Source organism: Melozone crissalis, unplaced genomic scaffold (assembly GCF_028551555.1).
Source record: "Melozone crissalis strain CALT ecotype California unplaced genomic scaffold, PUWL_Pcris_2 ptg000036l_1, whole genome shotgun sequence".
Taxonomy (NCBI): Eukaryota; Metazoa; Chordata; class Aves; order Passeriformes; family Passerellidae; genus Melozone; species Melozone crissalis.
The window spans coordinates 11,963,829-11,978,177 of NW_026535814.1; the positions used below are offsets into that span (position 1 = coordinate 11,963,829).

The 14,349-nt window shown below is 45.2% G+C and overlaps 1 protein-coding gene across 1 annotated transcript in view; it reads left to right on the forward strand.

The window, feature by feature from the left end:
• Positions 1-5,212: 5,212 nt before the first annotated feature.
• NPR3 (natriuretic peptide receptor 3) overlaps positions 5,213-14,349 on the forward strand; it is a 43,921-nt gene continuing 34,784 nt past the window's right edge. Inside the window, exons 1-2 of the mRNA XM_054283308.1 lie at positions 5,213-5,912; positions 10,497-10,619. Coding sequence (XP_054139283.1) covers positions 5,213-5,912; positions 10,497-10,619 — 823 coding nt within the window. The remainder of the gene's footprint in view (positions 5,913-10,496; positions 10,620-14,349) is intronic.

Here is a 14,349-nt window from a genome sequence, read left to right on the forward strand (position 1 = left end):
GTGAAGTACTGTTTGCTTTGAGCCCTTATCCATCTTGCTATGATTAAATTACATTAACTGATGTGTGAAATGGCCAGTTTGCCATTAATTGTAAGGTCTCCTTTTTTTATTTGCTTTGTTGTGTCTCTTTATTGACTGTTGGCATCCCACTCTGCTCTGCACTTTGTCTTCCTCCATCAACTCATCTGTTTCTGGAGCTTTTGTCCTCACTCAGTAATCTTACTTGTTCCCATTTCTGTGATGTGATGACAAATGACAACTGTGTATTACACCAAGTCCATACATTAATTTTTTTAAACCACATTAGTGCTTTAATAAAATGGAAATTACAGAACTCATAAAGCACAAGTTTATTTAATATAATTTATTATAGTTTATTAATATAATTTATTTAAGTAAATATTTTAAATATTTTTGTATCAGCTCAGTGGAATAAGACCTGTCAATAGTATAAAAAATGTTTTTTCTATGCATTCCCTGTAATTTAATCATTAACTAACATGCAAGAGAAAAGACATACAGAGATCTCAGTACTAATTTCCACTAAGAAGTTCCTGTCTCTCATCTCTGGCATTTCGCTGCTCTTGTTTCAGGTCTCTTGCTCTGCTGTGCCAACACAACCACAAACCATATCAATGAGTTGATTTAGTTAAAAAAATAATCCACATTTTGCCTCAGAGTACTTCTAAAGATCAATCAGTTCCTGGGGTGATATTACTGTGTAAACTGACACATTCTGCAGAGCTGAATATCCTGACAAAGCATAGATGCCTGGTTTCTTTATGTTGTGATACTTCTGTTCCTCTTATATGAGAAGGCATGTGGAAGTAGACTTTGGATTAGTTTCTGTCTTGAGATTACACATAACAGCAATACAGCTCCTTGGTTGTCAGTGGTCTGGGATGTCCGATCCCAACTCTCTTTTTGAGGGACACCGTGATAGTATTTCCAACTATTCTTTTACAAGCAATATGGGTACATATTGTAGTGCTACTAGATCTCAAGCAGAAAAGATCTTTGCTCTCCAAAACCTTTAAAACCCTTTGGACATAAATGCCATTATATTGGTAAGGTACAGCTGGTGTTTGTATTTCACCACTCGCTCTTTATCTCACACTATGATACAGCTGTTTGATGGAGGCAGATGCACATGAGGAGCAAGGTGGCCACCACCCTGTGCACTCCAGTGACCATCCAGTGCTGACCTATCTAAGACATATGGAAATGAAAATAAAAGTGAAAATCACAGGAGCAACTTGGATCCAAGCCAATTTAGTTTAGTTAGATCCTTCTAATTTAGTTTAGTTGGCAAAAAAAGTCTGTTCTATACCCAGACATTATCTATATCCAGATATTGCCTCTAAATACAGAAACTGGTTGCCTGAACAAAGTGAATATTTTCTAACATAGTCCAGTCAGAAGAGGAAAGTGAGTCTAGCAGAGAGGCAGTATGACTTAAGGTTACACCGTTAAAAAAGAATGCAATATTTGCATTTTTAATATTACTATCCTGACTACAAGTACTTGCAAAATAGGTAACGTAGGTAGACTTTTTAAAAGTGAAAATAATTGCAAAAACATCTTTCTTATCTGGAGGGTTGTGATGTCAACTTCTCACCATTATGTTCTTTCATAGGCTTCAGTGGAAACACAAGTGTTCTGTAAAACACTAATGAATAAGGCAACTAGTCTTTGATGTGTATAAAGCTGCATTTTGCCCACATTGCATGTTGCATTTTGCCCATGTTGCATGTTGCATTTTGCCAATGTTACATATTGTCTGGAGTGGCAGGCAGCAGAAAAGAAGTATTGTTCCTCCTTAAACATTCACGACAAGGAGTTTAACCTTTATTATTTCTGGAAAAGAACAGAGTGGGAGCCAGTTTTTTGCATCCTAGCATCTCATTCTTAAAATAAAAATGACATCTACCTGCCTGCCTTTTCTTTCTGCTGTGAAGTGGAATATGTTCAGATGGCAACAGTAACAAAGTGTTATTACTATGCATGTGTATATATATATATATATATATCTGTACATATGTACATCTATGTTTTATGTGCATTTTTGTGACCTTGTGGTTCTTATAGCTTCACAGAATTTGGTGTCACAAGGAAAAAATAAATTCACATTACCATGTTGTTTTTTTACGTAACAGACATATATGAAGGTAAGGTCACAAAACACAAAAAGAGACACAAGATACATCATGATGCATTTAGAAATCCTTTAGGTGCATTCCAAGAGAGTATAGACTCCTTAAAATAAGAAGATAATAGACCTTGCAAAACAGGGAAGGAGTTTGCAAGTCTCAGTGCCTGGGTATATTTGCAGTATAGGCAATGCTAAAGCATTTCATCTTTTCAGCCTGTAGGTGGGACTGTGTTTTCAGTGAACCCATCTGTGAAAAAAATTCTGAATTGGCATCAGGCAGCTCAGACTGCTGCTAATGCTAGCTGGAGCGAGTCAAGTGATTCTTGACTTGTGTTTGAGTTATTTCTGGGGAGAAAATAGCCTGTGTCCGAAATTACTTTAGTCCTTAATGGGCTATTCTGAAATCTCTCTTCTCACTGCAGTCTGTGGGCACTCTGCCTGCTACAAATCTGCAACTGCAGGATTTGTTCCTATTAAAAAGCATTTATGTAGCAGAAAAAAATAATGTCTGTGGAGAAATGTTGAATTTATAGCCATGGAAAATACTGTAAGTGAACTGATGATGGTGTAGTAAGTGACATTTTGAATTGGGATTAACAGGTAAATTCTCATGCATAACTTCTTGGCTCAGAAAAGTAAAAGTCCATCACAGGCTGGGATTCTTTTTTACAAAAACACTTACAGCAAAGAGGAACAAAAATGTTTATAGCATTCTAGGCCCACAGAGACACTGACTCCCATAACACTGAATGCAATTACTCAGGTAAGCAAGAGCCACATACTGTGGGCCAAATGTTTTTATGAAAATACTGAAATTGGACTCTGACGCTACTACTGCTACACAGTACTGGCTAGATGCCTTTTGTTTCTTGATTTGCCTCATGCTGGCCCTGCTTCTCCCACTCTAATTCATTCCCAGCAATACTCTACCTCACAAGGAGCAGCCCGTGTAAAGGGGCAGCAGCCCTGTGATTTATGGGGTTACTATCTCTTCTGTTGTGTTTACACAGCTTATGCTCAAATATGACAGCTAGGAGAGTATGGAGCTCACATGTAAAATGTCTTTTTCATGTAAAATGTAAAAGATATTCTGCTGGGGGAAGAAGGAAATCAAGAGAGTTCCGACCAGATTTTGGTGCTGTAAACACATCTGTTGGGTCACCATAAAGGAATGACTACAAAGGTCAGCATTTCAAAATGTGTCTTAAGAAAATGTTTTTGCAAGCTTTGTGGTAAAGATGGCTGGTGTGTTGTATATTGTAACATTCTGCTTAATCTCATCTATGTTATATGGAGTCATTTACAACAAAAAATGCCTGACATAACTTACAGCACAGGAACACACAAAACCAGCTTCTCCAGGGTGGATGTTTATGTAATCTTCAAGAACACTCTGAAGTTTGATTCAGTAATCAAATAAAACTACGAGAGGCACATTTCTCAGAGACACTACCCATCTTTGAATTTCTGAGCTTCTTTATTTTACCGAGCCGTGTTAGATAAATGTTGATGATTATTTCTCTACATCATGTTATCTGCTGTTTTCATTCCACTCCTCCGTTGTAATTGCACAAGCACTTTGAGCTTGCTTTATTTAATTGAGGCATCTTAAAGGTGAGCAGATGGTCACCACAGGAGCGCAGGTTTCCCATTCACAGCCTGCACAGCGAAGGCAGCAACAAAAGTTAAGTTTACACATACTGCCCTGACAACGACCTCTGCGCTGAACTAAACAAACCCCTTCTGTAAAGCCAGGAGCAGTTCTCTCCCCTTTCAAACACAAACCTGGCACTCTCTAGCAACCGTAAAACATCAAAATGTACGGCCCTGCTCTGGCTTTCAGGATGCATGCTGGTACAGGGCACACAGAGCTCCACAGAGCACACCATCCTTTAGGCTGTTGCAGTCAAAAAGCATCAGGTGCTCCAAAGCCTCTTTCACAAAACATCTTGCACATTTCACATCACTTTATTTCAGAAAAGGCTAACAAAAACTGAAACCCTAGCAGCTTTAAGCCAGTAAGTAGAACTCAACGGGGATGCTCCTAGGACTAGGCAGTGTTGTCGCAGTAATTCTAAAAGTTCTCTTTTTCCCAGGAAAATCATCTCAGACCTCTCCTTCACTAATGTTAACCTCTGTTGCTCGGGGCATGAAACTGTGTGTCTCCACACAGTGGGAAATGGCAAAACCCGGCATCCAGACCTTCTAGGCACGGGGGGCTCAGAAAGATCCCAAAGGGGCACAGGCAGGGGCCACAGATCCACTGTCAGCTTCCCCGTAGGCTTACGCTGGGCACGGGCACCTTTCCGGGCGAGGAGATGGGAGCAGGGCAGCCCCGCTTGTGCCCTGCCGAGCATCCCCTGGTGCTGATGCTGCAACCCCTCCTTCCCCAGATCCCCCAGCCCTGCCGAGCGCCGAACCCCTGAGCCCTCGGGGTGCCTCAAAAGCCTTCCTCAAGCAGTAAAGGACGGCTTAAGCGGTTGTTAAGTAACAACCCCCAAAGAATATTTAAGAAAAAAAATGGAAGCGCAATGGGCTCCTTTACTCCCCCGCGGGGGGACTCGCTGGGCAAGGCAGGGCAGCGGCCGGGCAGGAAGGCAGGCGAACACACACACGAGTGTTGGAAGCGTGCGATAAGGGCACCCCCCGCGCGGCCGCGGAGGTGTGCGGGGCGGGGGGGCCGCAGGGAGGGGCGCAGGGAGGCAGCGCCCGGGCCGGCTCCTCCCTGCGCACAAACCCGGCCGCGCCGCGCCCGCCGTGCCGAGAGAGACGCTGCTGCTGCTCCCGCGCTACTTAAGCGGGGAGCCCGGCAGCCCTGCGGGGGGATCTGGCGTGGGGGGGGGAAAAGTGGTCATAGTAATAGTCGTCCGTCTATAAGAGAACGAGAAAAGCAGAGCCGAGATGCTCCGTCCGTGACCCGCCAGCGGGGTGGGGAGGGGCAGGTTGTGAATCCGCCAAACACCTGAGAAATAAAGCACGACCGAACAATTTCGAGGCGGGCGGGGAAGGGGGGGCCGAAAAGTTTGCCGAAGCTCGGGCGTTTGCGGGGGGGCGGGCGCGATGCCGCCCTGGCTGCTCGGCAGCCTCTGCTGCGTGCTGGCGGCGCGGGCGGCGCTGGGCGGCGGCTCCTGGGGCGAGGAGGAGGAGGAGAAGCTGATCCGGGTGCTGGTGCTGCTGCCGCGGGACGACGCCTACCTCTTCTCGCTGGGGCGGGTGCGGCCGGCCATCGAGTACGCGGTGCGGAGCCTGCGGGAGAGCGGCGCGGGGCTGCCGCCCGGCTACGCCTTCCAGCTCACCTACGAGGACTCGGCGTGCGGCAACCGCGCCCTGTTCAGCCTGGTGGACATGGTGGCCCTGCAGCGCCGCCGCCCCGACCTGCTGCTGGGGCCGGTGTGCGAGTACGCGGCAGCGCCGGTGGCGCGGCTGGCCGCGCACTGGGACGTGCCCATGCTGTCGGCGGGCGCGCTGGCCGCCGGCTTCGGCGCCAAGGGCGGCGAGTACTCGCACCTCACCCGCGTCGCGCCCGCCTACGCCAAGATGGGAGAGATGCTGCTGGCCCTTTTCCGCCACCACCAGTGGAACCGGGCCACGCTGCTCTACAGCGACAGCAACCCCGAGCGCAGCTGCTACTTCGCCATGGAGGGCGTCCATGTGGTCTTCCAGGAGGAGGCTTTCCACATGGCCGTGCACAGCTTCGACGAGACCAGCCGGCACCTCGACATCGACGACGTGGTGCGCGCCCTCCAGACGGGCGAGAGGGGTGAGTGGCGGCGGAGCGCCCCGCAGCGCTCCTCCCGGCGTTCGGTGGCGGCTGGGGCGGCGGGAATGCCGCGGAGGGAAGGGCATGTGCGAGGGGAAGAGTCACGGCTCGACCCGCCCGTGGGGAAACCGCTGCGGTGCTGCGACGGCAGCCCGGGGCCAGGCATCCTCCGACGGACGGGAACAGCAGCCCGGAGTGAAAACTCTGCCCTCAGAGGTAGAGTTTTGCCTCCCGGCGGCGTAAAGCGCGGTTTGCCCTAGGGGACCACCTTAGGAGGGCTTTGTGGCACGGTGAGAAATCAGCTTCCTGCTGGCGGTCTGGTTTACCCAACATTATCCACGTCTGCAGGGCAGCAAATCTGTTGCTTGCTCTCTGAGATTTCTTGCAGTGACACTGTGTAAGTTCAGGGGCTAAACAAAGATGCTTTCCTCTCACCCCGCTGTGCCTGGCAGAGGGAGACCGTTTCACGACTTCTGCCATCGGGAGCCCCGTCAAGTACCTCGTAAATAATAGATGCATTTAGGGGAAATGGCAATTTCGGGGGATGTGTGCATGCGAAACACCTGAGTGCATGCCGTGAAATTGTCACCAACAGTTAGCAAGAGACCATGGAGATAAATGTCTTGTAAAACGTCTGGGACAGTCATGTCTGGGCTGGATGAACTGACTTTGCATCATGGAACAGCAAAGCAAAGTGCTTTGGAACGTGCAGTTTTGTGGTTAGATGTGCTTTAAAGTGAGATATTGCCTAGCAATGGGTGGATATATGGGTTTATCAGAAACACTTTTCCTGTTAGAGGGTTTTACCAGCCACCGGCTTCCCCAGTAAGTCATGCAAAAAGAAAATACGTATTCCAGGAGTGAACTGGAGGGTGAAGTTAAAGTCTTTAGGTATTTTCCAAGAAAGCCATGGATGTACAAAGCCCTTTGTACAATTCTTACATATCTTGCTGTAGAGTGTTAAAATAGCATCAGAATTGGACAGATAAAGATCATGCTGTGTGTGGCAGGCAAAACTGGTATTACGGTGCTGTCGGCTGTGGATGGAGCAGCCTTGCACTGCTGATGTTGTGCTGCTGTGAAATCATTAACATGCAGGAATGTGTGAGATAGCTGAGCTCTACCAGTACAGGGCTTTTAATTCTCTGTTCACTGAAGCAGGTGCTTTAAATAGAGCTTTCCTTTTAAGTATCATTTGGGAAAATGTAATGAATGGAGAGAAATAAATGTGTCAGTGCTGGAGGAAACCACAGTGTGGGGAAAGATGCTTGTCAAGTGTGTGTGTTTGGCTTTCCTGATGCTGAGAGCATTACAGCATGCTTACAGCAGGAAAAGACAAGTGTTCACCCCAGCCCCACTGTTCACACGATGCTGACAGGGAAGAGAGCTTGCTTTCAGCCTGGTCTGAAATGCTGTGCTGAGCTGAGACATTTGATCTTTCACAATTGTTGCAACTTGCAAAGGACTGAACAGAAGCACCCCTCTTCTTTCTCCCCATTGTGCCCTGTGGGGGTCCCTCCTTCCATCTCACGTCTTTATTTGTTCTCTGACTCCTGCCACTCAGGTGGGGCCCTCCAGCTTCCACTTGTGCCTTTCTGATCCTAAAGACTGGCTGCAGGACTTGGCAGATTCCTTTAGCCCTGCTGCTCATGGCATCTTTCACATTACCACAATATTTTAAGAGTTCTACGCCACGTGGAGGGTGCACCAGATGAGGTCTGAAGATCAGTGAAAGTCTTTTTTTGTTCTGGGTACTCACTGGAGATCCCCCCAGCAGGACAGCAGGACTTGTGGGCAGCAGCACACTGTCCAGGGCACTTTCTAGAAATATTTTTGCTTGGTTGGTTTCCAGTTTTTCATGGCTCCTGTGTCACACCTGCTGTGACACTGTCCTTGGCTCTAAGTCCTCACCTTCTCTAGCTTTCAAAGGCTGTTGCTGTTTCGGGTCCCACCTGATTGGTCAGCCTTCACTGAACTCCCTGACTGGGAGTGGGCTTTTGAGCAGATACAGGATTCTTGCTCGAATCTCTCCCAGAGGTGGGACAGAAGCTGCCCCACAGCTGTCCTGTGGGCAGCAGGACAGAGGCTGGCCCTGGGGGTGAGGCTGTTGCTGGCTGGGGGTTTGCACTGGCTCTCAGATGCCTGGGAGGAAGAGACACACTCAGCCACTCACCCCACGTACCAGGGACTGCGTGTTCAGTCCCTGCAGCCATGTGCAATGACTGAAGTCTTGGAGCCACAAAACATAATGATGAAAATGTTATAAGTGCTTGTCTACAATTTGTTTGATTAGTAGTTCAGGCTTCCTTGCAGGCTCAGGTAAGCCGGCTGCTGAGTTCATGTTGTAGGCTCAATTTTACTGAAAGGTTCTCAAATGCAGGCTTGTGATTAATGTATAAGCACGTAGTCGAAGGGATTTGTGTAGCAAAGGGAACACTTATTCCTTTAAACTGGAATCAAACTCTAAAGTATTTTCAGGATGAGTCAATAATCCTACTCAATAAATTCAGCATTTTAGTATTACAATTGCTGTGGTCTGTATGTATTATGGTGGAGGGAGAATATTTTGTATGGGTTTGCACATACATGTTTGTACGTACACAATGGTAAGGTACAGGTGCAGATTAAACACATAATTTACATTTTTGGAAGATTGTGAGAAACATACCCATAGCTTATTTGCTTCAGAATCTTGAAATATGTAATCTTTGCTTTCCTGCTGGGTTAGAAACCCCTTCCAAACAGTTAATATTACTTCCCTTACATTCCTTTAGAGGCTTACAAAATACGATTTAATGTATGTTAAAGTAGTTCACCACACACTCTCTTTCTTTTATTCCTTTTGCTCAACGTCTTTTATTGGTGTTGTGGGAATGCCTTTGATTCCATCTACAGATTACAGTTTTATGATAGAAGTGAATTACAAAGGCAGAGTCAAGGAAGAATTGGGAGGGCAGCAAGGAAACATTTCAAAAGGAAATCTCTCACCTATACTGAAATTAAGAACAGTGAGACAAATTCATTCCTGATGTGCATCTGGAAAATATTTGGTCCAAATTTTATTGCAAGAATTTTTTTTTTCTTGTTCGTTTTCCTTCATGCTAACATACTTCACAATGATCATGAAATATGTCTTGCTCTGTTGCTCTGGAAATTATTATATTACTCTGCCATCATCAGTAGGACAGAGCTATGCATGGTATAATTCTCCTGAAGTGTGGGGTTTTACTGAATATGACTCACCCCAGCAGCACATCTGGAGGTTTATGCCTGTGGTGGCATCCAACCAGAAAGGCGATGGGAGAAGATTCATTGTGTGCGAAAAGATTTGGCCTGTTTGGCATTTTCATTTCTTATAATAGAAAACACTTCCACCCAGAAGAGCCCAATGTGGTTTTGATTCATTTTTATTGTTGGGTTGAAAATATTTGCGTACATTATTGCAGCTTTTGAGTCCTGCCATGCGTGACGGTGTTCTTGGAAACGTGCGTGCAGTTGGTTTTGAATCACCCTTCTGACAGGATCTCTTATGTCTCTGCTTTAGGATACACTCCTGAAGCACACTGTGATGAAACACTTTGCTCCTCCCTCTGATATCAGGATCTTCGTACCTGTAGTCTTGTAAACCATGGAAAAGCTTGTAGTGTTACTTGCTCTGTGTGGGAGTTTTCTCCCCAATGTTGAAGACCTCACCTGTTGGGATTCTCCTTTCCTTTTGCAGGAGGAAGGAATAGCAAGGGCAGTAGTCCCCCTGCCCAGCAGATCTGGGAAGAGACCTGGCAACCACAATCATCACAGTGAGGGTCACGGTTCCCTCACAGGGGCACACCTGTGGGCTTGTAGGTCTTGTAGTAGCAGCAGAGCCTCTGCTTAGCTCTTGGCCCATGATAAATGGGGCTCTGTGGTGTTTGTACCCACCTTTAATCTTCATGCTTATAAAATGGTACTTGTTTTTTATATTTATTCACATTAGGCATCCCATCAGAGGTTTTCTATTTATTAACATTAGGCTTATTGCGTGGTCTCTGGAGAGGAAGTCATGTTCTGGAAAGATTCTTACCACTGTCCCTGCTGCACAGGTGCTGCTCTCCCTGAAGTGCAGAGAGGCAGCAAAATCTAGGTCAGGTACCTAAATATTGGATAGCTGAGTTGTAGGCAAGTTCAGTCTACATCAGACCATTCAATGGAATGGAAATGGTAAGTCATGGTATTTCCATCTTCATCTATGTCTGCTTAGAAATAACAACAGAAGCTTGTGATTGTGGTCTAGTCTACAAATACATGTAGGTAAAGGAATTTGGAGCCAGAACTCGCAACATTCTGCAGGGGTAAAAACCCAGACCACACAGAGGATCTATTTAATTATCTTCTGAGGAGACAAGGGAAGAGGAAGCCTTTCTGTGTTCACTACCTGTCTTGTCAGCTCTTTAGGAAATCAGCTTTGTTTGCAATCTGTGTTTTCATGTTTGTTGCAAAACTGTGAGGACAGCTGGGGTCAGTGTCTCTGGCAGCATTCTTGCTTCACATGCTGTTCTCTGAAGTTCTTGAGCTGCTTCTTATCTATATTTCTCATTTTTTTTCCAGTTGTAATCATGTGTGCCAGCGGTGACACTATCAGGAACATCATGTTGGCTGCTCATCGGCAAGGAATGACCAATGGGGACTATGCTTTCTTCAATATTGAACTCTTCAACAGCTCATCATATGGTAATGTTTTTCTTGCCCAAGTGTGTTGCAAAGTCTTTTGTAAGCGTGGTAGTATTTTTAGATTTGTTAGCCTCAAAACACGCAGCACTGAGTCCCAGAAAACACCACTGTCTCTCCCTGTTGTTGCAGTTATCTTCCACTTGGCCCATAGTGCTGCAGGAAATAAAACAGACCTGGTGGCTATAGTTGCTACTGGGTGGGTAACAAGATGCCAAATATGCTGCAGTGATTACTTTTGGGGAAGTAGCACCAGGCAGAGACATTGGTTATGGTGTGGGTACCCCATTCTGCAGCTCAGGTCTGGGTAACTTTCACCATCCCCAGCGTTGAGACTGCCAGCTCTCAGGGCAGGGGCATTCCTGGCAGCCTGCTGACCTGTGGGCTGAGCAGGGGGCTGGAAGGAATAATTAGCAACAGCCACCATTCTGGGGAGCTGCAAGGTTTGGGCCTCCAGAAATCACCTCTGTGCTGGGACACCTACACATCTAATTTATTTATCTTTTGATCACAGACTCTGTCTGCAAAAATATTCAGCCGTGCTGTGTTAAAGGGAAAGCAATGGATGGGACACAGGCAGTCCGAATTTTCTATAGCAGAGTGAATAAAAGTGGCTGTTTAGACACATAAATAAAATGAGTAATTTTTGTCAAACCAGAATATTATTTAAAATGTAAATTAGAAGTATTTTCTTTTTGAAATATACCTAATATACCTGTATGCCAAAATATAATTGTAACTTCATGTTACATCAGTGCATGGCAGGGACTATACCTGCTCTCAGCTGGTACAGCTGTCTCACCTAAATTCAAAGTATTATTGGAGCTATATGTTTGCTGAGATCAAACATCAGGTGGCTAAAGCTAGGACAGGTTTTGTTGAAGTGTAACGTGGCTCTTGAAAGGAGCATGTTCTTCTGCAGATGTAGAGAAAATAATTTCCTCCGTTCAGACTGCTTTAACTAATCCGCTACAATAACAAATTCATTTCAAGTTCAAAACCAAATGTAAGTTAAGAAAAAAGGCAAAGTGTGGGGTTTTCTTTCTTAAAACTGCAAAGACTGACCAACAGAAACAACTCAATTTAAAAAAGGATGTTTTTTTTAAATGAATCTGTTAACTGGGAGTTCTTCTGCATAAGGTTTCTGTTACTCATCTACTACCCCTGAGATTATTTCACAGTAAAGAGCGCTGTGTGACACACTGTATAGTGAAGGTATGTAACTGTACAAATTCAGGGATCTAGATATGTACAGAAGTACAGATTCTGCTACATACATCAAGATTAGCTAAAGAATGCCAAATTTTGCCAGGTAAGAGGTAAATCACTCAGATATCTGAAACATGAAGTTGTAGATCAAGATCAAAGCCAATGTGGGAGTCTCATTACCACCCTCCTTTGCATCACAGCTAGTCCAGTCTTCTTGAAGCTTTTCTGAGGGATGAAAAATGTCTGGCTTCTGATGTAGTGTAGTTAGAATGTGGCATTTCCTGACATTTGTTTTAAACCAATTTTCTGCTTGTGGATGTGTTTCCCATGTAGTGGGAAATGATTGTGCATCAGAAGTTGACTTTTGCACAGATGGTCATTGCATGTGAAAAACAAACACAAGAGAAATGTAGAGAAGTTCTCCCAAAAATCCTTGTTCCCAGTGCCTGGAGATACTAGGTTTTGTATTTCATAAAACCTAAGAGTGGGTGTGATTGGGCAATTGGCACTGTCTCTGTGTTCAGATGACTTTATTGCAGTTCGTTGTTGCCCTCTGTTCTGAATATTTCTAATTTTTCAGAAGACCAGGCTTATTAAATGCCAAGACTGCAATAGTTGTACACAAGTATTGTAACAAGATGACCTCCCACAAAATACTCCGTGAAGGAATTTAAATATGTAAATTATTCTAGGAACGCTGTTATGCAAGTGAACCTTCCCCAGTCCTAGTGTTGGGATTTAAAGAAGGAACACCTCTGGTGTCCAGGACAGAAAGTTACATTCTACTAGCTCTACCATTTTTTTTTAAATTTTTTTTTATGTCTGTAATCTCATGCTTTTTAGCTATGTCCATTTGCAAATGCAAAGCTGTGGCTAAGCCCTCTGTGCTGTAGTTTCTGATGCACTCCTTGAATCCAGCACCTCCAAAATGCAGGTGCCCAGCTGGGGCAGAAGCTGTTCAGCTTTGAGGCATCTGCAAGGCTTGTACTCTCTTTTGGGAAGGCAGCAAGATGTGCTTGCTTACAGCTGCCAGATGTGCATTTCCTTCTCTTTGGAAGCAGTGAAGAGGGCAGGTGCAGGCACTGCAGGGGAGAGTGGCCAAACCAGGCAGTGGGATGTGAGTTGCTGTCCAATCTCTCCACTGGGTGTGATGAATATGGTTCTGTGTAAGTGATTTTGACCTTGTATTGGGAAATAAATCCCTCAAGCAAGGCATATGTATCTAGAGCTCCTTCCTAAAAAAATATTAAATCACTTTAAAAAACCCCAAAGTTCCTGCTGTGTCTAAAGATGACAGTCCTAGGTGGTGCTGGGCTGTGGTAAATAAGGCTTAACTAGGGTAGACAAGAGATGTGGGAAAGGTGCTCCTGTGTCTCCTGCCTTGTGCCGGCACTGACAGGAGCAGTCCTGGACCCAAAAACTGCAGGAGAAAGGGTTTATCCCCAGAGAAGTGCAGGGCCTCCACTCCTTCCCTTGTGCTCTCTGAGGAAGCAGAGCAAATCTCCAGTTAAGTCCCAGCAGCAGTGCTGGGAGGACAAAAAGCAAGCTGTGTTTACCTTCTTCATGTCCAAGAGTTTGTTCCTGCAGCTGTGTGATGCAGCTGGGAAGCACCATGGGATTTTTACCTGTATTCCAGCTCCCTTATCATCCCTACAACTTGCTTCTCCTTGTCCAATGCCAATATGGTCCTCAACAAAAGCAAAATAACCACATCTCTGATTTCAGATTCCTGTGCGCCTCCAGGTCACCTTGGGAATTTGGCATTAGTTTTGCCTTGGCTCATTTAGCCGTAATGGGGTTTGTTGCTGTTGTTCAAAAAATAAAGGCTGTCTAGCTTTTAATTACTTGTAAACATTTAAAGGCTCACTGCTTAGGGCTACCATTGTTCCCTCTAGCCTTTTTTAGTTATCATTTACATCAAATAGCACAAAACCTGCTCCAGAACAACATGAATCTTTGCACTGACCTCCAGAGGCTTTGGATCAGGATCTCAGGGCCTGCTAAGGCCAGAATGTGTTTGTAAGAAGGACTTCTTTTCTAATAAACAACCAATCAGCTATCCTGCTTTTTAAAAATGTGGTTTCTTTACTGGTGGTCTGAGTTAAATTGTTCCCTTGCTGTGACACAAAACACGTGTAAATACAGTGTAGGCGCAGGATTCCATTTTATTTCTATGTATTCCTTTCCCATTAAAAGCAGGGCTGCTCTGGCAGCCATGGCACACATGGTTTTGTCCTTGACCGCAGTGGGAGAGCTGCACCATCTGCCTCCCATTCGGGGTGATGATCATGCCCTTTGCTGGTGCCTTTCTGACTGTCCAAGAGGAGTGACATGTAACAAAAACTTTGTGTGTGAATCCTCCCTCACTTCTTCTCACTTGATCTCTCTGCATTTGGGATCTGGCATTTGTGTTTGGCTCCAAGATGCCACCTCACACTTAGGATTTATTCCACTCTTTTAAAATAAGCAAAAACAGTGTGGGAGTAAAGTTGTCCTTTGGTGTGCACATTCACTTCTTAGTTAT